This window comes from Ranitomeya variabilis, chromosome 2 (assembly GCF_051348905.1).
Source record: "Ranitomeya variabilis isolate aRanVar5 chromosome 2, aRanVar5.hap1, whole genome shotgun sequence".
Classification (NCBI taxonomy): domain Eukaryota; kingdom Metazoa; phylum Chordata; class Amphibia; order Anura; family Dendrobatidae; genus Ranitomeya; species Ranitomeya variabilis.
The window spans coordinates 258,290,834-258,314,516 of record NC_135233.1 but is presented as its reverse complement, the minus strand read 5'-3'; the positions used below and the strand labels follow the sequence as shown (position 1 = coordinate 258,314,516).

The 23,683-nt window shown below is 43.1% G+C and overlaps 2 protein-coding genes across 8 annotated transcripts in view; one reads left to right on the top strand and one right to left on the bottom strand.

The window, feature by feature from the left end:
* Positions 1-23,683, bottom strand: part of RXRA (retinoid X receptor alpha) — a 293,199-nt gene that overhangs the window by 105,263 nt on the left and 164,253 nt on the right. The window contains exon 1 of one of the 7 annotated variants that reach the window (XM_077284773.1): positions 10,534-10,668. The exons of 5 other annotated variants lie outside the window; for them this stretch is intronic. The gene's annotated coding sequence lies outside the window, so the exon portion shown is untranslated. Of the gene's footprint in view, positions 1-10,533; positions 10,669-23,683 lie in introns of those variants that run through there. One more of the 7 variants, XM_077284774.1, reaches the window with a different exon arrangement.
* Positions 2,844-22,610, top strand: LOC143808932 (uncharacterized). The gene is made up of 3 exons (XM_077292109.1): positions 2,844-3,093; positions 3,171-3,665; positions 22,469-22,610. Exons 1-3 carry the CDS (start codon positions 3,035-3,037, stop codon positions 22,608-22,610), a joined length of 696 nt encoding a protein of 231 aa, XP_077148224.1. The 5' UTR covers positions 2,844-3,034.

Below are 23,683 nucleotides of genomic sequence, written 5' to 3'. Positions count from 1 at the left end.
ATTACATGAAAACGGAGAATCCTGTCCATACATGTAAATGAAGCTGGGTTCTGAAGGGTGCATGGATTTCTGCAAACTTGGCTACAATGTATGCGGCAGTTGCAAAAATGTCTGCAATAAATCGCCAGATATGTGGATATTCCTTTATGATCCGGAAATGGTGCTTCTTCTAAGACACGGACGCTAGAGCCACGATAATGATATTAATGACATCCCAGCCAGGAAAAGAAAGTGACAGCTGGCGCTTATATTAATAAATGCAAATATACAGAAAAGCGAGGTTCACTGTGACATCCATCCATATGTCTCACTGGATGTTGTCAGATAAAAGAGCGGCTGCTGCTTCTCCCTGCGTATGATGGAGGTTGTGCTCAGCAGGAGAGGAGTTGTAGACTACAAGTTGCAGCATGCCCAGGAGCTTATCCTATATCGCATACCTCCAGACAAAGTCTCCATGTGCTCAGCTTTTCTCTGCGACATGTCCCACTATCTACACTGAAGTCACACACGGTCATGACTCGGCTAACGGTTTCCTCATTATGCTGTGGATTGGGCACAATGTGTAATCGCTCACCCTATGTTATAAAAGGTTGGCAGTGGTATACAATGTCTGTCACACATGGATGTCACACAGCCTCTCCCCAGCCTGCAATGGCTGACAAAGAGCAATAGATAGCATTCGCCTGTTCGGCTGTGAATAAGTGACGGCCAGGGATGTATCGTCACGCAGACAACGTACAGATCATCCGCTATGGCCGAGACTGGAATCTATAATATGGGCCACACTGTAGTACGTGTGGTGAATGTGGACACAAAACTGTGCCTGCAAAAACAGATCAACGCTCCAATTTATGTTTACCTTCAGAACTTAAAAGAACAAAAAAATTATGTAAAACATTTTTTTTCTATGGAAAATTGGTTAGAAAGTAGTGGAAATCCATTTCTAGAAAACCTAGGAGTGAGCAGTTGACCATCAGCTCAGAGCGGGAGCTCCTCCAGGCAACTACTCTACAGGGATGGAGCCCTGCTGCGTTTAGTGGCTCTTCCATGCAAATCCGTATGTGGAATCTCACCAAAAAGTGAAATCCGCCACAAGAATTGACAAATCGTATATTCTACAAATCTGCAGCTTTACCGTCTGGTGTGGACCGGCCCTAAGCACAAAACCATTCCTCCACTAATCTTCAGTTCAGACTGGTTGTCATGTATGCACTGCCTGACAACTGGAGGCTTGTAAATGGGGTAGTCAGGCAGAAAGTCCATAGCAACCAGTCTGTCTTGGAACCCTAAGGTGCAGCATTTCCACTTAACTTGAGGGCAAAAAAGGGACAGGAGGTTTTTTGTTTGAGCCACAAGACACTTCTTGCTTCATGATCTGGTCGCTTTGCTACTTCCCTGTCATTTGATTCTTCTTATCTTTGGGTGTCATGTTCCCTTTAAGGTTATGTGCACACGCAGCGGATCCGCAGCAGTTTCCCATGCGTTTACAGTATAATGTAAACCTATGGGAAACGAAACCTGCAGTGCACATGCTGCGGAAAAAAACGTGCGGAAACGCAGCGGTTTACATTCCGCAGCATGTCGATTCTTTGTGCGGATTCCACTGCAGGTTTACACCTGCTCCAATAGAAAAACGCAGGTGTAAACCCGCAGCGGAAACCGCAATAGAAACCGCGATAAATCCGCAGGGAAAAAGCGCAGCGGTTTTGCACTGCGGATTTATCAAATCCGCTGCAGAAAATTCCGCAATGGAATCTGCAGCGTGTGCACAAGCCCTTAATCCCACAAAACCATCAATTTGTATAATATTGGGTTATTGGCCTTCAGTGCTCCGCCCCTTCCCTGTGTGTCATGTCTGCTCTGGCAGCGACCCCTCGTCACCCTGCACTCCCTCCCCAGTCTACCTTAGTGTGAGATATGAATGGCGTCGTGTTTCCTCAAGGTTGCGCTCTATTGTGACTGATGATCACCCAGAAGGCCAGAACAAGCGGTAACAACATTCATTTCCCATTTGCTGTTTGTTCCCATGACAACAGCATACGGACGATGCGCAAGCACTGACCCAGCGCCCCGTAACAGCAATGTACAGGTGTAAAGAGGGGTGAAGGTGTGCAAACTCTTAGGCTACTTTCACACATCAGGTTTTTGCCGTCAGGCTAAATCCGCTGAATTTTTAAAAAAAACGGATCAGGCGAATGTTGCCGCCGGATCAGGTTTTTTTTCCCATAGACTTGTATTAGTACCGGATTGCATCGGATGACATTGCGTTTCGTCCGGTTTTCGCCGGATCCGGCAAATCTGCCGCTTCCGGTTTCTTGAAAAAACGTCCCTTGCAACGTTTTTTTGTCTCCGGCGAAAAAGCCTGAAGCGCCGGATCCGGTGCTTCCGGCTGTTTGCTACAATGAAAGCCTATGGGAGCCGGAAGGTGCTGGATCCGGAAAAAGGCAGATCCGGCAGCCTGATCCGGTTTTTAACCCTTGTCAGGCTGCATAATTTTACAACCTTAACAGGCTGCATAGGTACAATTGTACCTTCACATATACCTCCACTGTGGGAAGACTTTACTTGGTTTCAGAAACTAAAGTTCATTCAGCTACAAATGTTATGCTGATATCTATTGTTCAGTGTTGTTACTGGTCACTTATGTTGCTGTCAATTAAGTTAATTCAAACTGGGAGTGGCTTCTACTTGTCTTCCTGCCTCCCTCCTCTCATTAGCCATTTTGCTGTTCATCTCATTGCTGTGAGCACACATTTCTAGGCTTGTGAAGTCTTCAATTTCTTGGAAACGAAGGTAGGAAAGTCTCACAGCATCTAACAGCCAGTTATACCTTTATTCTCATTATGTGGGGACAGAACAGTCAAATTGTCTTTCAGCCTGGACTTGGCTTACATATATTTTGTATGAAACTTATCACTATAGGTATAATTTTTATACGAAAAATGGATAATAATTAGTATCTACATATTGTTTTACGATGTTTTATTTATATTCAGCACAAAATATGAAGCCAAAATTCATCTAGCAAGTCATCATGAGTGATAGTAATGCTGGATCTAGTTTCCGCCATAATCCAAGAAAACGTGTTTGCAGGTTAGTATAATTTTGTGAAAAGCCAATAATGTAGTATTTCGGAAAATTATTTATTTTACATTTTTTCATATTTACAGATTTACGTCTGACGAAATAATGCGAATGCTAGAAGAATCTGATTCTGAGCATGAGGATGAACCATATGTTGCATCTGATGATGAAAACTATGTACCACAAGTGGATGTTACTGAAGAAGATTCAGACATTGAACAAGAAATGGTCATAGAGCATGAAAATGAATACGAATCAGACGAAAGTGTTGAGGATGATTCTGTGCCTCAAAGTGCAGGCGACATTTGGACTGCTAAGGATGAAACTCAATGGTGCAGTAATCCACTGCCAAATGCACAAACAAAATCTCGTAATGTCCTACGACAAAGAGGTGGCCCTGCAGCAATCAGCAACCTATATACAGCAAAAGAGCTATTCAAGTCCATCATGACTCCCGAGATGTGTGACATCATATTACGGGAAACGAATCGAAAGGCCAAGAGAGTTTGTGATGCTTACAACAACGAACTGGTACAACGTTTTCCTGATTCTTCCAAACGGCCACCACAAAAAACATTCAAGCAATTTACTGAAACTGAACTTCATGCATTTTTGGGCATACTGATTGCTGCTGGTGTGCACAGAGCCAACAAAGAGAATCTGGAGGAAATGTGGAATGTTGCTGCTCTGCCTCTTATACGTGCAGCCATGTCTCGTGACCGCTTCAAGATGATACTCAGATTTATCAGGTTTGACAACGAAAATACACGTGCAGAACGTGTGCAAACAGATAAAGCTGCACCAATACGGGACATCTGGACAATGCTGAACAGTAATCTGGAGAGAGCCTACAAGCCATATCATTGTATCACCGTCGACGAGCAATTATTTCCATTTAGAGGTCATACTAAATTTACCCAGTATATACCTTCAAAACCAGCTAAATATGGCATAAAGATTTTCTGGGCTTGTGACTCATCAAATGCCTACCCTTTACAAGGTCAGCTCTACAATGGGAAACCAACTGATGGTCCTCGACAAGTAAACATTGGAGAACGAACAGTATTGGACCTAGTGAGCTCGTATAAAGGCTCTGGAAGAAATGTCACCACCGATAACTTCTTTACAACCATGGAACTAGCTAAGGTATTGAACTCCTGGAACATGACACTAGTTGGTACAGTGAGAAAAAACAAAAGGTTCCTACCTAACAACATGCAGCCTGCCAAAGAAAGGCCTGTAAACTCGACAAATTTTGCCTACAATCATGATGCAACAGTCTGTTCATATGTACCAAAGAAGAACAAATCAGTCGTGCTTCTATCATCTATGCACATGACGGGAGAAGTTGAAGAGACACTAGCAGCCAAGCCAGAGATAATAAAATACTACAACATAACAAAAGGTGGCGTTGATGTTATGGATAAAATGTTGGGAGAGTACACTGTGAAACGACGAACATCACGTTGGACTTTGGCATTTTTCTACAATATGATTGATGTCAGTGGGTTAGCATCCTACATCATCTACAGAGAACACAATCCAAGCTTCAGGGCAAAGGATCAACGAAGAAAGTTCCTGAAAGATCTCGCAAATCAGCTGTGTATGATTGCAATTGAAGATCGTAGTACAAACAAAATGATAATGAGAAACCATTTTCTTCGAGGTGCAGTAGAAATGGTGCTTGGACGATGCATTGTGGTAGCATCGCAGCCAGCAGCTGGCCCCAACATACCTCATGGTAGTCGTGGACCCTCCCCTGTTGTTGGTAGTTGCTATGTCTGCAGAGACCTGAGGCGAAAACAACGCAAGACTAGAAAGTCTTGTGTGGTTTGTGTGAAACCCATTTGCGATGAACACTCTGTAGCAAAGCCAACATGCATTACTTGCAAAGAAAATCAATAAAAAAAAGTTTCTTACATTTTCTTTTATAATGTAAATGAACAGTTTTTTACTTGTTTATAATAGTTAAATAGCATTATCATTAAAAAAAAAATTATGCTTTTTCCCTTGCATTATCTTCATTCAAAATATATGAGGTACATTTGTACCTATGCAGCTTGTTATGGATGCAAAAAGATCTCGACCCCTTATCTCGGAAGCGGGTGGAGATATTTTATTGAAATTTGGCCAATATATTATGGACCAAAAATGTAGAGATGTCACGAAATTTCAGCCCTCTACGTCTTTTCAAAAAAAAGTTATTGCAATTTTAAAACGGAATAGTTACAATTGTACCTATTCAGCCGGATAAGGGTTAAACTGAGCATGCTCCAATTTTTTTTTTATCCAATAATCTAGATAGGCTAGCCAGATACGTCAAAAAAACGGATCCGTCGCATCAGTTTTTCAAAATCTGTGCCGGATCCAGTTTTTCCAACATTCGCCGGATTTAGCCTGACACTGAAAACCTGATGTGTGAAAGTAGCCTTACTTTACCTATTCAAGGTTGCGAGACCGGCAATACTATCCCTTCTTCATGATCAGCGCTCCTGTACCTGACAGCTAATATGGAAGTGCGTGGCCATCCACAGACCAGTCACATCGGTGATAATGTGCTATCTGTCGGGATATGTAGGTCACTACACACAGAGATCCAGGGGTTGGGCTGCTTCTTTGCCTCAGCTCCATTAAGGTATTATTATTATTTATTTATATAGCACCATTGATTCCATGGTGCTGTACATGAGAAGGGGTGACATACAAATGACAGATATCACTTACAGTAAGCAAACTAACAATGACAGACTGATACAGAGGGGCGAGGACCCTGCCCTTGGGGGCTTACATTCTACAGGATGGTGGGGAAGGAGACAGTAGAGTCAGATTCCGTGATGGAAATGTAGCTAGAAGGTTTACAGGAGTCTCTGGTGGTCTGAGACACACCCCCTGCGTTATCATTGGACGGCAGGCTGCTCTCTCCCTCCTCGGCCTCCTCTAATTGGCTGCGGAGTGTAAACATCAGCAGGTGTCAGTGCAGGGACAGAGGCCAGAACCCAGCACCAGCGAGATAAACGTCCAGTCACTGCAGCACCCATACGGAGGAGCATGAGCGCTACCCCCTGAACCACTACAGGCACATTTCACTCGGGTGAAACACGTCTTTCCCTTGACATCTGCCATTTGAAGTAAATGGATGGGACACCACATGCACATTGGCCAGAGACATGACAGCTGCCCCTTTCCGTGCATTGCCATGTACTACATATGGTCAGCCTAGGTAAGAGGTCTCATTAAGTAGGTAGAGACTATGCAGCAGCATCAATGACTTAAATAGGTTGCCTTATCATTAATAATGGGTAAAATTGCAAAGTGCTCGTAAAAACAAGCAACTTTGCAATTTTAATCTTATTAAAAATATTCTCAAGAAAGGAGGGATTTCAGTTTTATTATGTAAATGAAACAGGTCACGTTGTACCGAGTCTGATGTGCAGACAGCATTGTGGTACAGAAAAGTAGAGCAGAATGATATCTAAGCTTGCTCGAAAAGATTCAGTAGCAGTTGTATTTTATTCTTTGAGATCCCTTGTGTTCATAAGTATGAGTCCAGTGGGCGGTCCTAATAGTGATTGACAGCTATCTCAGCATGCACAGTCATACTGGTAAGCCTGTCGATCACCAAGAAGAACCACCCACTGGACTCATCCATACAATCTAATATATAAAGCTGAATGTGTGTATGTCCGGGATTGGCATCTGAACCGTCGCAGATACAGTCACAAAATTTTGCACAGTCACACGTCTGGACCCCGAGAGCGTCAAAGCTATGTTGTGAGGTGAAATTTTAACCCCGCGCTTTCCAATTCACCAAACAATTTTGCCCCTATCTACATAATGGGGAAAAAGTGAAAGGAAAAGTGTTGGAGGCAGATTAACAGCTGCCAGATGTGAACAAGGGGGACTTAAAGAATGAGAGCGATGGCGCCAAAGAGTATATACCGTACAGTTGCTAAGGTGGGGTCCCGACATGGGATAATCACCACACCACCACGGGGATATGAACACACACTCAAAATGCGCCACACACTACCACGTGCTCGAACACATATACCACCCTCAGCGCACATTTCACCACACATACACCAACCTCGCCACATAAAAGTCGAAACACAAAAGTCGCCGCTCAAAACTCGCCACGCGCAAAACTCTCCACATGCAAAACTCGCCACACGTGCAAAACTCACCTCATGGAAAACTCGCCACACGCAAAACTTGCACACGCAGAAAAATTGCCACATGCACAAAAGTTGCAACACATGCAAAAGTTGCCTCACACAAAACTTGCACATACTCAAAAGGCACCACACATAAAACTCGCCATGCGCAAAACTTGCTGCACAACTTGCTACACTAACCTGTCACATGCAACTCGACACACAAAAAGTTGCTACACGCATGTCGCCACACAAAACTCAACACACACAACTTGACACACGAAACTCGCCCTAAAACACACACAAGTCTGGTATTATCCTTCAAAAATAAAAATCTGATTAATAAGCAGACAAACTACAAGAGCAACAAATGTACTATATAGGAATCCGGCAGCTGTCAGTCACATGACCAGTCTATTATGTGTATGTGTGAGCTAATATATACTGCCAGGGGGTGGGCTTACTGTTGGCTGGGGATTTATCAGGCTGCCAATTTAGCTTACAAATACTGAGGTAAAAATACTGACCAAATAACGTGTGAACGAGGTCTAATACAGGAGGAGATGACACACAGGTATATACTATTTACAGGGGAGATGACACACAGGTATATATTATATACAGGAGGAGATGACACACAGATATATACTATATACAGGAGAGATGACACACAGGTATATACTATATAGAGGAGGAGATGACATACAGGTACATACTACATACAGGAGGAGATGAGATACAGGTATGTACTATATACAGGAGGAGATGACACACAGGTATATACTACATACAGGAGCAGATTACCTACAGGTATATAGTATATACAGTAGAAGATGACATACAGGTATATGCTATGTATAGGAGGAGATGACATACAGGTATATACTATATACAGGGGAGATGACACACAGCAGGTATATACTATATACAGGGGAGATGACATACAGGTATATACTATATACAGGAGATGACATACAGGTGTATACTATATATAAGGGAGATGACAAACATGTATATACTGAGGTGAAAATGAGAGGTGTGAGGTGAAAATGAAAAGGTGTGAGTGCAAAATGAGAGGAGTGAGGGAAAATAGTGGAGTGATCGAAAAATGACAGATGTGAGGTCGAAATGACAAGTGTTAGGGGGGAATGAGAGGAGTGAGGGGGAAAATAAGAGGAGTGAGGGGGAAAATGAGAGGCGTGAGGGAGAAAATGAGAGATGTGAGGGGGAAAATGAAAGATGTGATGGGGAAAATGAGAGGCGTGATGGGAAAATAAGAGAAGTGAGGTGCTATAACTAACCACAGATATTTACTATGCCCAGGCAACGCCGGGCTCTTCAGCTAGTAAGGTATAAAAGTCAAGTTTTACTGAAACTTTTCCCACAGAGCTGTTCACCCATCTGATCAGTTCCTCTTGCTCTATGGCAGGCTTCCTGCAGGTCAGATCACATTTTCAACATGACAAGGTCACCTCCATGCTTGTTGTCTTGGTTACCAGTCTCCACTGCAGTCCAGGAAAGCTTGTGCAGTGCTAAAAAGCTCTCTATGTGTATATATTTATTTTACTCGATTATATAGCACCATTAATTCCACATTGCTTTACAGATATTATCAGCACTGTCCCCATTGGGGCTCACAATCTAGATTCCCTATCAGTATGTCTTTAAAGTATAGGAGGAAACTAAAGCATCCAAAGAAAACCCACAGAAACATGGGGAGAACATACAGACTCCTTGCAGATGTTGTCCTTGGTGGGACTTGAACCCAGGACCCCAGCGCTGCAAGGCTGAAGTGCTAACCACTGAGCCACCTTATATCGACATTTGCTGTCCATGTGCACCACAGTCCACACATGCACCTGCTATAGACAATGTGCACATGGATGATTTTCCACATGGACCAACAGTCTGTATGGGGGGGATCTCAGCACACACTACTTTGGTCCAGTATACAGACCACATGTAGATATAAGGCAGCTCCTGCATCCATCCGCTATGTGACTAACACCACAGAGCAAGTCACATCCACAAAGCGTGGGCTGGTAGAGGTTTAGTATGACTGTCTGAACCTAGGGTAATGAAAACGACTCCAGAAGCTCCACTAGGACAATCCTTCCTTGTGAGAAGGTCTCAGCGATCAGTTTCTTGCAATGTTCCCCCTAGCCGGGGACTCTGCGATCAACTCCACCTGGCAGTAAGTGTTTAAGTTTCCAACAGTGCGCCCACAGGGGAAATTAAGCATTGCACATACACACTACTTTGTAGCCATTTGCCACTTTGAGTATGAAAATGGAATTGTGAACAGAGGCCCTCTCCCCCTCTATCCCATCTGCCTCTATACTGAGAACAGGCCCCGATACGTCTGTATGCGAATGCTGACCATTGCTGCACTGACGAGAAGGCCAATTCTCGCTATAAATACAGGTCCCATTGGTGGTACACCCATCTATGGTATAACTTGTGGATATGGCATAAATGTAGGCGATGGGAATACCCCTTTAACTCACAAATAACCGATAAATTAGCTACATTTCAAGAGGTTTCCCAAATACAGATAGCAATTGACTCTGTTAATAAACGTATGATTGAGTTTGGCTGCCGCTTATCTCCCCTGATTAATATAAGTCATTTTGTGTCTATGACCGTCTTTATCTCCGTTATCTGCAGTTCTCCCCATCATATTCTAATAATCCTATATCAGTTATTAAAAAAATAAATCCAAAATTGACAAAACGTTTACTGTCCTCGATATCTAGGTCTAGTAGCACAGAAGACAGCTGCTTCTTCCATTGTTAAAGCACAGGTTATAGGTGAACTACAGGTCTGAGAATACTATATGCTACTGGCACAGCATGCTATCACTACACCTATCAGTACTGAGCTGATACATTGTGACGAGTATACAGCGACTCCCAGGAAACTCTTCCTGCACACATTATGGGATTTTCCCTGGATGTGGTGACCATGTGACAATCCATGCCTGAAGCCCACCAGAGCCTGCATGAGACCAACACAATGGAGGAATCACACTACAGGGAGGTGTAAGGAGCGTCCCACTGACACCCCAAGAGCAAATCTCCCTGTACTGTACCTGTTGTCAGGACACGGCGCACGCTCACTGTCACGGTGCTGCTTCCTAACGGGTCAGTAAACCCAAGAACTGCTCAAAGTTTCTGAAAACAGATCAGGTCAACTTCCTCTTCTAAGACAATAGATTTCAAGTAGAAATTGGTCATTAGAGAGAAGCCATGTGAGCGTTGTGCAGAAAATCATCACTGAGAGGTGACAGACTTACCCAGGGTCACCCAGGGGCGCAGGCTCCGCAGATCTAAACCACAGCTCCCTACAAGGGTGACAAATGATGCCTCTTGGTATTAGCTGCTGTCTGACCTGGGGTGAATTCCAAGAGTGCAGGCAGGGGTTAAAGCCACCAGCTGATGGCTATATACTGTGTGCAGGTTTCCTGGAGGAGATGTGACAAGAGGAATCAGATAAGTTCCCAGCCAAGCCCAGACAAGGACCTCCCACCCTCCAACATCTGCAGATTAAAGAGCTGCTCATTAAGAAGAGTTCGTCCCCCTGCAAACACAGCACTGCCACCACCACCCATGAGAAAGGCACCCACAACACAGCACTGCCACCACCACCCATGAGAGGGGCAGCTGCCAGGAAAGGCACCCACAACACAAATCCCAGCTAACTCCTTCACTGCCAGGACAACAAAGCACCCAGATAACCCTTCACTGCTGCCACAGATCACACCAAGCCCCGGCCTCCTCCTCTTAAAGGCCACTGTTGGCTCACCTCTATATAATGTCAGTAACTATTCAGTCCATGCATTATGTAGCATATCTTCCTACCATTATAGTGCACACAATGCAGGGACGGAGAAATATACGGGACATACAAGGAACCGAGCAAAGGGGTCACAAAATAAAGTGCATTTCACAGGGTCGTCAGCAAATTTACAATGCGGGAGTACTGGGCGAGAAGATTTCACTGCTAAATTTGGGGAAATATAAGCATTTTGTATCATAAGTGACTTATTCTGAAGTTCAGTATAATCCACCATAAACTGCAGAGGGATGTGATACAACATAATACAACATAATACAGTGTGATACAATGCGGTACCACAAAATAGAATGTGATACAACATAATAGATACAACACAAGGTGATACAATGTGGTTCAACACAATACAACGTGATACAACATAATACAGTGTGATACAAGGTGATACAACACAAGGTGATACAATATGGGATACAACGTGATACAACGGATATACTACAGAATAAACGCTGCATACTTATCTTCACAGAGCCGATAGTGTTCACACTCATCTGTGAGGAAAACGGACAAGTGCAATTCGCTAAAAAATTGGATTGCACTCTGACTAATGTTAATCTACGAGTCACTGCTCATCTGCGATTTTTTTTCTCCGCTCAGATCGGGATGAAAAATATCACAGCATACTACGATTGTGCTCGTATCTTGGACGAGACTTACCAATGCAAGTCTATGGGTGGGATTAAAAAAAAAAATTGCACGGCACTCGAACCATGTGAGTGCCATCCGATTTTTACGCATCAATGTCCTTTGAAAAGCCGTCAACTCATCTTCCGCGTACAGTAAAATCACAGCATGACCCAATAAAAATAGATATAACACATAGACTAGATAGATATAAAGATGTCAATCCATATATAATTAGTACAGTGCTTGTCTAGTTTACTGTACATGTATTATTTTACTTACTAAATTATTTTCTAAAAAATAAGGCGTGTGATCCCCTGATGTTTTATTAACCAGCAGAGGGATAGTGGACAGGTGGAGGCAGAAATTTATAGCCAGTTAAGGGAGAAATACCCATGGAGCTTCCCAGACTATTAATATCAGCTTGCAGCTGAATACTTAACCTTCCATTTAAAAATCATGTAGGGTCTCCCCTATAATAACCATCAAAAGGCTAGGCAGACAGCTGTGTGCTGATATTAATAGCCTAGGAAGGGGCCATGGATACTGCCCACCTCCCAGACTAAAAAATCAGCTGTCAGCCACCCCAGAAATGGCGCATCCATAAGATGCGCCAGTTGTGGCACTTAACCTTGCTCTTCCCACTTGCCCTGGTGCGGTGGAAAGTGGGGTGATAGTTTGGCGTGATTGATGTCACCTTTGTATTGTCAGGTGACATCAAGCCCAAAGGTCAGTAATGGAGAGGTGTCTATACGATGCCCCCATTAATAACTCATGTCAACGCTGTGAGCTGATGTTTTTAGTCTGGGAGGGAGCCAATATTCATGGTCCCTTCGTAGGCCATTAATATTAGCCCACAGCTGCCTGCCCAGCCTTTACTGGTTATTAATTATAGGGGAGACCCTACGTCATCTTTTTTGGAGGGTCGCCCATTTTAATAACCAGAAAATGCTAAGTATATTGCTGTGAGCTGATATTAATAGCCTGGGAAGCTCCATGGGCATTAACCTCTTCCAAGGCCATAAACATCTGCCCACAGCTTTCCTTCTGCTGGTTAATAAAATGTCATGGGACCCCACGCCTTTTTTTCCTGAAAGGAATTTATTTACTAAAAAAAACATGTACAGTAAAGTACACACACAAAGCACTCATTATATATCTCACACATATATATATATATATATATATATATATATATATATAAATATATATATAATTCTCTCTATATATATAATATATAGAAAAACAGAGCAGCACAACAAGCAAATAGAGAGTCCGGGTGCAAAAAAGCTCCCAAAGGCAAAGACCAAACCTTAAATGCAGGAATCCAAAAAAATAGGAGCAGTACACCGCTATTAGTGAAAAAAAGAGCTATTTTTATTTAGCACATGACAGCGACGTTTCGGTCCAAGAAAGTGAACCTTTTTGCTTGAAAAGGTTCACTTTCTTGGACCGAAATGTCGCTGTCATGTGCTAAATAAAAAATAGCTCTCTTTTCACTAATAAGGGTATGTGCACACACTGCGGATTTTGCTGCGGATCCGCAGCGGATTTGACGCTGCGGATCCGCAGCAGTTTTCCCAAAGTTTACAGTACCATGTAAACCTATGGGGGAAAAAAAACGCTGTGCACATGCTGCGGAAAAATCCGCGCGGAAACGCAGCGGATTATTTTCCGCAGCATGTCAATTCTTTGTGCGGATTCCGCAGCGGTTTTCAACCTGCACCAATAGGAAAGTGCAGTTGAAAAACCGCAGAGGAATCCGCAGTAGAAACCGCGAGAAAATCCGCAGTGAAAACCGCAGTGGTTTTGCACTGCGGATTTTACAAATCCGCTGCGGAAAAATCCGCAGCAGAATCCGTAACGTGTGCACATACCCTAAAAGTGTAATGCTCCCTCGATAGAGTGGGACAAGTCATGGATGTGATTATCAAGGCTATACACCTGTTTTATCATTACCAATTGATGGCTAAATGCATATTTTTCAATGCCTTTTTTATCTATATCTATGCACTGCACTTTATGTGATGAATAATAATTCCTGTATCACTGCCTGCACTTTATGCATGTAAATTATAATGTAAATACATGCTCTTACAATGATGATTAATGCAAATGATTATAATTATGTATACTCTTTATATACCTGGCACTTTCACATGTTCACTGCTTGAGAAAGGTTCCTGTTGGGACCGAAACGTCGCTTTCTGGGCTGATTAAATAGATCTTTTTCACTACAAACGGTGTGCTGAGTCCAATTTTTTTTATAATTGAGGTTTGGTATTTGCCTGGGGGGCTCTGCACCCGAACTTTTTCTTTTTCTTTCTGCTGCTCTAATTCTCTTTTTTTTCTAGATAGATAGATGTAAATCAGATACTAGGTGTTATAAATCGGATTGTACTCGAATAGAAATCGCATGACACTTTTCTGGACCGAAATCAAACCTTTTTTTTTTTCACTGTGATGGGTGTGATCCTTTACTAACATTAGTTGTGTGAGGGAGTTTCAGGTGAATTTGGAACAAGAGATAAAAATCTAACAACAAAATAAATCACAAATGTACTAAATCATCATTATAATGTGGTGGAGACTGAGTCCAGGGTCATAAATGCCACAAAAATCTTTTTACTTTCCCCTTAGTTCATGCACTTTGTGACTGGGGATAGATGGAGAATTAGGCTATGTGCACATGTTGCAGATTGGGGTGCAGAATTTTCTGCACAAAATCCGCATCTCCTGGCAGAAAATGCAGGTGCAGATTTGACGCGTTTTTTTGTGTGCGTTTTTGTTGCGGATTTTGTGCGTTTTTTACCCCTGCGGATTTCTATAATGGAAGGGTTCAGAAACGCTGCAGATCCGCACAAAAGAAGGGACATGCTACTTCTTTTGATCCGCAGCAGTTTTCATGCGGATTTTTCCGCACCATTAGCACAGCATTTTTTTTTTCTATTGATTTAGGCTAAATGCATACGTTGCGGAATGGGGTGCAGAATTTTCCGCACAAAATCTGCATCTCCTGGAAGAAACCGCAGGTGCAGAATTGCTGCGGATTTTCTGCGGTTTTTACCACTGCGGATTTCTATCATGGAGGGGTGTAGAAACGCTGCAGACCCGCACAAAAGAAGTGACATGCACTTCTTTTAAATCCGCAGCGTTTCCGCGCGGATTTTTCCGCACAGCTTTTTTTTTTTTTTTACCATAGATTTACATTGTACTGTAAATCACAGTGCGAATATGCAGCGTTTCTGCGCGGAAAAATCCGCTGCGGATCCGCACTAAATCTGCATCGTGTGCACATGGCCTTACATAGTACTGTAAATCACTTTGCGTAACTGCAGAGTTTCTGCGCGGAAAAAACGCTGCAGATCCGCACTAAATCCGAATCGTATGCACACAGCCTTAGGCAGTGAAAGAGATCTTATGGCAAAAGAGGTCTCTGTGCCGCTGCTATATCACCACATAATACAGAAAAATAGTCACAAAAGACTGAAATTGTTGGATTTCTTGGGACTTGTTGCAGTACCTTGCGGGTAGCAATGTGAGCACATTCACCTGCATTTTGCTCCAATGCAGCCAACAACACGGCCGCGGCAACTGTGGCACAACCACACACATTAGGTCAAAGTTGAATTCATTTCAATAGCCGAACATTTGCTATCGATCCAGACATTGCAGATCACATTGGCTGATCATTTGCACTGGCAGGATCGCATGTCTGGAGCCATTAATGTATGAACCTTTGAAGCCCAATTTGTGTAAGAAGAACTGAAAGTTCTCATTCGGTTTTACCATTACATCCTGTCCATCTTGTATTTGATGTATGTTTCCGATAGTCTTTCTGCACCAGGGAAAACCATTTATATAAAACCACAGACACAATTTTCAGTTGACGAATTTACAGTTTGGACAGGTCTTATGTGGGACATAAAATCACAAGAACAGTACTCCTATACCAGTGATCAAAGTGGGGCATGCAGTCACCTATCCCCCTCCTTTAGAGTGAGATTGGACACTGTTCTTGATATATGCTATGAATGCCTGAGACAGTACAACCCCTTCAGGTGGAGGTCCACATTAGACTTCTGAAGTGTACGGGGTGGTATAGATTCCCACCAAAGGGGCCAAACAAAGATGGGGTGTAATTGATTTTAACATGGAGATCAGACAGTGACTTATTTTCTCTCCCTAATGAAAGTATGCACATGTTCAGCAGACAGGTATCTGAGATGAATGGACCTCTTTAGGGTCTTTACACTGTATAGGCGCCACAAAAAAAGAATTATTGAAAGTATCAAGAGAAAGAAACCCAAGAACCTAGATACCAATAAGCACATCTGTCCTGTACTCCACTTCTCTGGGCAGAATCCAATGTGAGGAATGTTTCCAGAATACACACAGTAAAGAAACGAAGCACGCTCGTACCTTCCCTCCAAGTTCATGAACCCTACATGTATCTGAAAGGAGGACACTAGACTGGAAGCAAACGAGAGTCACTGAGCAAGGAGCTAAATATACACCTCCAGCAAAGAAAGGAAAAGGGGAAATAGTGATGATACCTCAGCACATTCTTGGGCAGGTTGTGCAACCGTGTCCAGGGCGCAGCACTCATTGTATAGAACATATGCGAAGAATGTAACACGAGGAGGCAGAGGAGGTCCGGCTCCATCTCCGTCTAATCAATAAAACCAGAAACTCCTCTGTGAGGATAGAAAACACCCCGAGACCCCAGATCCTAATAAGAAGCAGATGACGGCGTTGCAATGGGGGAGGAAGGATGGCACTGGAGAGATGGGAATAACACAAGATGTCAGCAACGGTGCAGAACGAGGCCATGATCCAGATGTCAGAGAACTAAGGAGTCATAGCGGGTCCCTGCAAAGAACGCCTAACGTTACATGCTGGGTGATGTAGTTCCATTCTTAAACCAATATTAATGCCTTACAGCATCACTTGGCTGGTACCCAGGCTCTCCAGTGGCGTTTCTATGTAATGACATAACTATATATAACTGGGGAGAGAGAGACTAGCTGACAAGTTCTGCCAACACAAAAAAAGCAGCAATATTAATTGGTAACGTTTTCAGAAAGAAATACATATATTTTTATAATTTGTTTTATAGTCCCTCCCATACTACTGCTTATTAGGGTACATTCACACAAGACGTATCTGCTGCAAAGTCTACAAAGCAGAAAATTCACAGCAGCAAAATTCTCATCAAATGGTGCAGGTTAAGCAGCGAACGTCAGCAGTATAAATGGTCATACAGGATGGAAAACTGGTTGAGTAACTGATCCAGGCAAACATACCCAAAATTCTCCAAGAACCTAGGAAAACAAATCTACCTGAAAGTTGGACAGAGAATCCCTAAAAACAGGGCAGAAGACATTCATAACTAGTTATAGGCTTGGCTCCTAAAATAGTAGTCTAAGGCTACTTTCACACATCAGGTTTTCGCTGTCAGGCTCAATCCGGCTAAATTTAAAAAAAAAACGGATCAGGCGCATGTTGCCGCCGGATCCGTTTTTTTCCCCATAGACTGTATTAGTGCCGGATTGCGCCGGATGACATTGCATTTCGTCCAGTTTTTGCTGGATCCGGCAAATCTGCCGTTTCCGGTTTCTGGAAAAACGTCCATAGCAACGTTTTTTGTCTCCGGATCCGGTGCTTCCGGCTGTTTGCTACAATGGAAGCCTATGGGAGCCGGAAGGTGCTGGATCCAGAAAATGACAGATTCCGACGCCGGATTCCGTTTTTTTAAATTGAGCATGCTCCAAATTTTTTTTTATCCAATAATCTAGATATGCTAGCCGAATCCGTCAAAAAAAAGGATCCGTTGCATCAGTTTTTCACAATCTGCGCCAGATCCGGTTTTCCAACATTCGCCAGATTGTGCCTGATGCAAAAAACCTGATGTGTGAAAGTAGCCTAAGTCTATGCAACAGTTGTGTACTGTGCAGCACCCACCCCAACACCCGGCCTCCTGCTGGAGGGCACTAAATGTGTAGGACATAACTGTTATTTGAGCTTATAGACCCTGTTAGGCTCTTCGGTTTGTCACTTTTCTGATTTATGGCGTTAAAGCGAACCTGTCAGCAGGACTTTTCTAAGTAAACTACAGGCACGGTCATGTTGATGTTGTTAAACTGATTTCTTCACCCCAGGTATCATTTAAATCAGTCTTGTGGTTCTTGTGTAATCAGTGTTAGAACTTTTTCAGTTAATGAGATCCTCGTGACTCAGGGTGGGACTGTAGGCAGAGTCTTATTTTCCTGCTCTAGGCCAGAGAAACCAAGTAAAGGCCTATCCACTGGCCTTTCCTTGGTTTCCCGGCCTAGAGCAGGAAGATAAGACTCTATATACAGTCCTGCCGCAGAGCACTGGTATCTCATTAACTGAAAACTTCTAACACTTATTACACAAGAACCACAAGACTGATTTCTTCTCCCCACATATTTTAATCAGTGTAACAGTGACAACATGACAATGTCTGAGGTTTACTTATCACAATGTTGCTGACAGCTTCACTTTAAATGCCTTTGCAATGTCTCAGAGCGGAATAGCTCCATTGTCCTATACTGCTGGTCTGGTCGGTCCTCATATCTCCCTCTTTTGCCACCTACCATGGCACCCCCCATGTCTGCACCCTCAAAAGAAAATATCCTCTCTCTTTGTAGTCAGCGACCAGATCCACCGCCATACAACAGCCCAGGGGCAGGGGAAACTCTGGAGGATTGTAATCAAGTAAAAGCAGTCTGACTGCCAGGTCCCACACAAATATAAAAATATTTCACACCTTTTGGGTCCTACACCAATCTAATTTTGCCAAAGGGTGATTGGCAATGACCACTGCTGCCTGACACTGCTGGCCTTCTGGATTACCATTGTAAAATCTATATACATGTCTTGTCAATAGTAAGGGGACAGTGGAGGTCAACTTTACAACTATTTTTTATTGTTCATGTACATTGCTCAGTAATTTGTGTGTTGCCATATCGCGCTTCCGTGTATGGTGCCATAATCTGGAAATGTACTTGTTAAGAAGCAATTGACATGAATTCTGAGAAAAGACCTTAATATGAAATAGGAGAGACACAGAGGTATGGTGCGGCCACACATCTCAATGACTCCACCAACATAGAGGTTTGGTTGTCAGCTTTAAGGCTTTGTAGATTAAAACACTTTAAACTATAATACAAAAACTAATGGACAAAGCACTGTAAAACACACACATGCAAAATATCCTCCGGCACATACAAATGATGTTTAAGTCAGTCATTTGCATCCTATTATGTACAGGACGAACATTAACAAACATATTAAAATTACTCCATGCAAAAAGAAAAAAAAAAGTCAAAGGTGTTAACTGCATGAAAGTGCTGAGCCACCAATACTAAAGGGGCAGAGTCACCAGAGTGCAGCAATGCCCAGATAACCATAGCATAGTGCCCAGATTACCAGCGGACATGTCTGCTGGAAAATCTGTGCAACTATGTATTGACAAGATTAGATGCTGTATTTTCAACTTTGTCTTCTAGTCTATATAAGAAGTCTACATATCCATGGTTTTTGTCAAGGAAAAAAAAAAATTCCAATCATGAAGGGTTTTTTTAGCACGTTTTCCACCTTTAGGCTATGTTCACAAGTTGCCTTTTTGCTTGTTTTTTTTTTTTGCTGCTTTTTATGCAAATTAAAAGCTATGTTTTACAGTAGTAGCAAAAGTTATTAATATCTCAGAAATCTCATGCACACATTGTTTTTTTCCTGACTGAATTGGAAAACTGTAGCATGTCACTTCGTTCAGCGTTTTTGCAGCTTTTATTACCCATAGAAAGCAATGAGTAAGAAAAAAAATGCAGGTATCAGGTTTTGCTTTGTTTTTGGTGTAGAAAACTCAGGAACAACAGGCATTAAACTGTGTCGGCATGAAAAACGCAGCAAATCCTGCTTTTGCTTTTTAGTGCCAAGAGAGAAGGTTTTGCCTGCAGAAAAAAATGCAACGAGTGAACATAGCCTTAATGTTGCCCATTATCTGTACAAATCCATTAAGAAACAAACTGAAATAATTTTGAGGGGAAGACTAAAATAGTATGGCTACATAAGTGTGGACAGCCACATGACATTTTTTTTCATTCTGAACAAAATCACATTTACTCCCATGCAACATAATAGTCAGTGCACGGCCACAGTCTTAGGGCTCATTTCCACTTGCGAGAAACACGTCCGTGTCTCGCATGTGGAAACCAAGCTGTGGCGTTGGCACTCCAGAGCGGAGCGTGCAGCCGCATAGGAACACATGGAGCTGCACAGCTCCGCTCCAAAGTGCCGGCACCAGAGCTTGGTTTCCACATGCGAGACACGGACGTGTTTCTCGCAAGTGGAAATGAGCCCTCATACAGGGATTCTGATTAACCTCATAGAAAGTGTCGCTATTCTAGCAGGATTTTCCTGACATATTCTGGTACGAAAAGAGCTGACAACACAGCAAAGGATCTCAATGTGCAATGTCATCAGTCAGTAGGGGGAAAACACATTTCTCAGGCATTAGCTCTATCATGGATACTGTGAAGACAGCATCAAGAAGTACCTTAAACTTGATGAAAAGACAAGGAAGCTGACAAGAGGTCGACAACAACATTAAAGGAGCTGCTGGAATTTCTGGCAAGTCTGGGTTGTGTCTTGCATGTGACAACAATCTCCCGAATTCTTCATATGTCTGGTCTGTGGGGTACAGGGGCAAGACGAAAGTCTTATCTTACAGAGAAAAGTATCCAAGTCGTTCCATGTTCTGACAAAACCTCCCTTGTATCTGCCAAAAGCATGCTGGAAATGTATTATGTCTGATCGGACCAAGGTTGAACTTTTTGGTAAAAATTCCAAAAGGTGCAAAGCCAACACTGCACATCACCAAAAGACCACCATCCCCATAGTGAGACATGGTGGAAGTAGCATTATACTTTGGGGCTGTCTTTCAGCAGCTGGGACTGGAGCTTTAATAAAGCTGGAGGAAATAATAAACAGCCCCAAATTTGATCAATTTTAGAACAGAACCTTCAGGACACTTAGAAAAAGCTCAATTTGACCTTTCAGCATGACAATGACCCTAAGCTTCACCAAAGGATGCAAGTTCTGGAATGGCCCAGCCCGAGTCAGGACATGAACCCAAGTGACAAGCTGCGGTGACCTGAAGAGGGCTCTGTACACAGGAGATGCCTCTGCAATTTGAGAGATGTGGGGCTACTGAAAGGAGCAGGCAAAGATAGTCAATTCTAGATGTGCCGCACTGATAGACTCCAACCCAAAAAGACTGAATGCTGCCAGAAATTCATAGGGGACTGCAAAAAAGTATAATGTAAGGGTGTGCAGATTTATGGAACCACATTATTTTAATTCTTTATTTTTCTTTTTATATTCAAAAATATCTCAGTTTATTTCTCAGTGGATTTGAGCTGATTGTGGGTGACATACCAAGAACAATCATTTCATAATTATTTACACATTTAATGGCACCCATAATTAGCACAAATCCAATGAGAAATAAACAATTATTTCAGTATAATATGATTCTTCTTGGTATGATATTTTCACAGGGGTGTGTAGAATTTTTGTATCCAATGGAACACCACATACACACAAAGCTGCAATGAATATGAATGGAAATGGAAGGGAGGGAGAGCTGGGGGTTTGTAGAAGAGACAAGTGATAGTTAATACCCGGAGACGCCCACCCTCCCCTTACCATGGCCCTTGCCCCCCTTCGCACAGTCCTGGAGGGAGGTTCAAAAGTATACCAATTTCCTATCCCTCCATTCCCTTACATTCCTATTTCAGGCTTCAGTCTGCAATCCTCATATATATCATGAGTCACGTGGAGGCTAAACGCCCAGTGTGAGATCCTCTCGTGTAGAAATAATACCCTCATCATCATTATTTATTTATGTTACGCAGCTCACAGCCATAGGGAAAACTCTTCGCGCCTACACTGTATAACATATACCAAAGACGTACTTTAGATAAGCGGCATAGGTGCAAAAAACTGAGCAGTCAGTGGCCATTGAATTCCTTAAAAACAGGCACAGATTTGGAGGGTGAATCCTGGTATCACTAAGGCTACTTTCACACTAGCGTCGTTTGGCCTCCGTCGCAATGCGTTGTTTTGGAGAAAAAACGTATCCTGCAAAAGTGCTTGCAGGATGCGTTTTTTCTCCATTGACTTGTATTAGCGACGCATTGCGACGGATGTGTCGTGTTTTGGCGGACGGTCGGCACAAAAAAACGCTACATGTAACGTATTTTTGTGCGTCGTGTCCGCCATTTCCAACCGCGCATGCGCGGCCGGAACTCCGCCCCCGCCTCTCACAATGGGGCAGCGGATGCGTTGAAAAACTGCATCCGCTGCCCCCGTTGTGCGTCGCTTTCAACGCTAGCGTCGTTGCGTCGGCACATCGCATTGTGACGTGCAGTGCACGACGCTAGTGTGAAAGTAGCCTAAGTTGTGTGCACTGTGTTCTCAATAGCTGGCTCTTTTTGGGAGCATGCGACATGTCGGTTGCTTGGGTGGGTTGGCTGCTCAATTTGAAGATAGAAATGTCACATAAAAGGAGAAGATTTCATAATTGTCAATGGCTGCGCTGCAACAGACGAGTTGCAAAAAAATTGGCCCCAAGACACATGCAACTTTGCTAGTACTGACTTCAATGTAAGTCGCGTGCAATCTCTCATTAACTATATTACATGCTTTCTCCTTTTCTCCAGATTTATAATGCTAACAATGGCAAGAAAGGTCTTATTTCCAGTGAAAGACTTGGCCGACCGTCCTCCTGATTCCTGTCCTGGAGCTGAGCCACAGACTACAATGTGGTTTCAATTATCAATAATCTACATGGAAGAAAACTGAAGAGCAGAACAGTTGTCGGCCTTGTAAGTATCACAACAGTCATAGGAATAGAAGAGGTTAACCCCTGGAATCCATGACCAGGAAAAGTCAGGGCACAGTGCAGTAACACAGACTCTCCTGGAGGGGTCAGCGCAGATTCCAAGTTCAATGACAAAAAAAAGAGCAAAAATTGATCATATGGTAAAAAAAAAAACAACTGAAAACTACAAATTGTTTAGCTTTTTTTTCTTTTTTTTTTTAAATAGGGTGGAGGTGTGGGGGTTACAGCGAGGGTGCAGCAGTGTAAGCATTCTTTGAATCACCCTGTAGCTGTGCAGAACTGTTCTTTCCCATAATGCAGTGGTAATGTGAGGCAGACGAGCGCAGCGCAACGCAGGACTGGCAGATCTCGGTCATAGTGTGGACGTTTTCCAAATAGGACAGAAAAAAAGAATGGGAACTGAGGTGCTGGAGTGTGCGGCCTGCATGTGCTTGTCTGTGTGTCTGAGCCAGTCCCAAGATCAAAGCCTCCAGTTCCTTCTGCTCCTTTACATCACCACTTCTCAAGAGCCTGATTTATGTCTGCAGAGGGACTTCCAGTCCTGGCTCCCACCTGCACATTCCTGCTGCTCTGCATGTCTCTGCCTGAGGGGCCAGAACACTTGGCTCTACAGGGCACTAGGGAACTACAAATACCAGCATGTCTCAGATAAATTCTGGTGTACTTGACATTATAATGATAATGATTAAAGGGGTTTCCCATAAATCATTTTCTGAACAAAAGTTCTGAAAGGGTGTGACTTGGGTCTTTAAAGCAGAACATATAGCTCTATCATCTCTTTCCAACTCCCCTTCCTGCTGTAGCTGGGGCCACTCTGGCCTGGGTCAGACTCCTGACATTATATTGCCTTATACCACCCCTGAAGAGGGAAACTTCTCGGCTGTGCTGCCATGTACTGCATAGGCTGTGCTCCTCTCCTGACAAGCAGGCACAAAGCTAGCCGTATCACTGCTTTGCAGAGACCGGTCTGTGAGGAGTCTGACTGAGCATGTGTGTCCTCCAGCACTCTGCTCAATAAGTGGATGTGACTGAG

Coding starts and splice junctions, on each gene's coding strand:
- LOC143808932 (XM_077292109.1), top strand. CDS start 3,035: ATGAGTGATAGTAATGCTGGATCTAGTTTCCGCCATAATCCAAGAAAA. Junction 3,094..3,170: donor CCAAGAAAACGTGTTTGCAG/GTTAGTATAATT, acceptor TCATATTTACAG/ATTTACGTCTGACGAAATAA. Junction 3,666..22,468: donor CCACCACAAAAAACATTCAA/GCAATTTACTGA, acceptor CCTTTTCTCCAG/ATTTATAATGCTAACAATGG.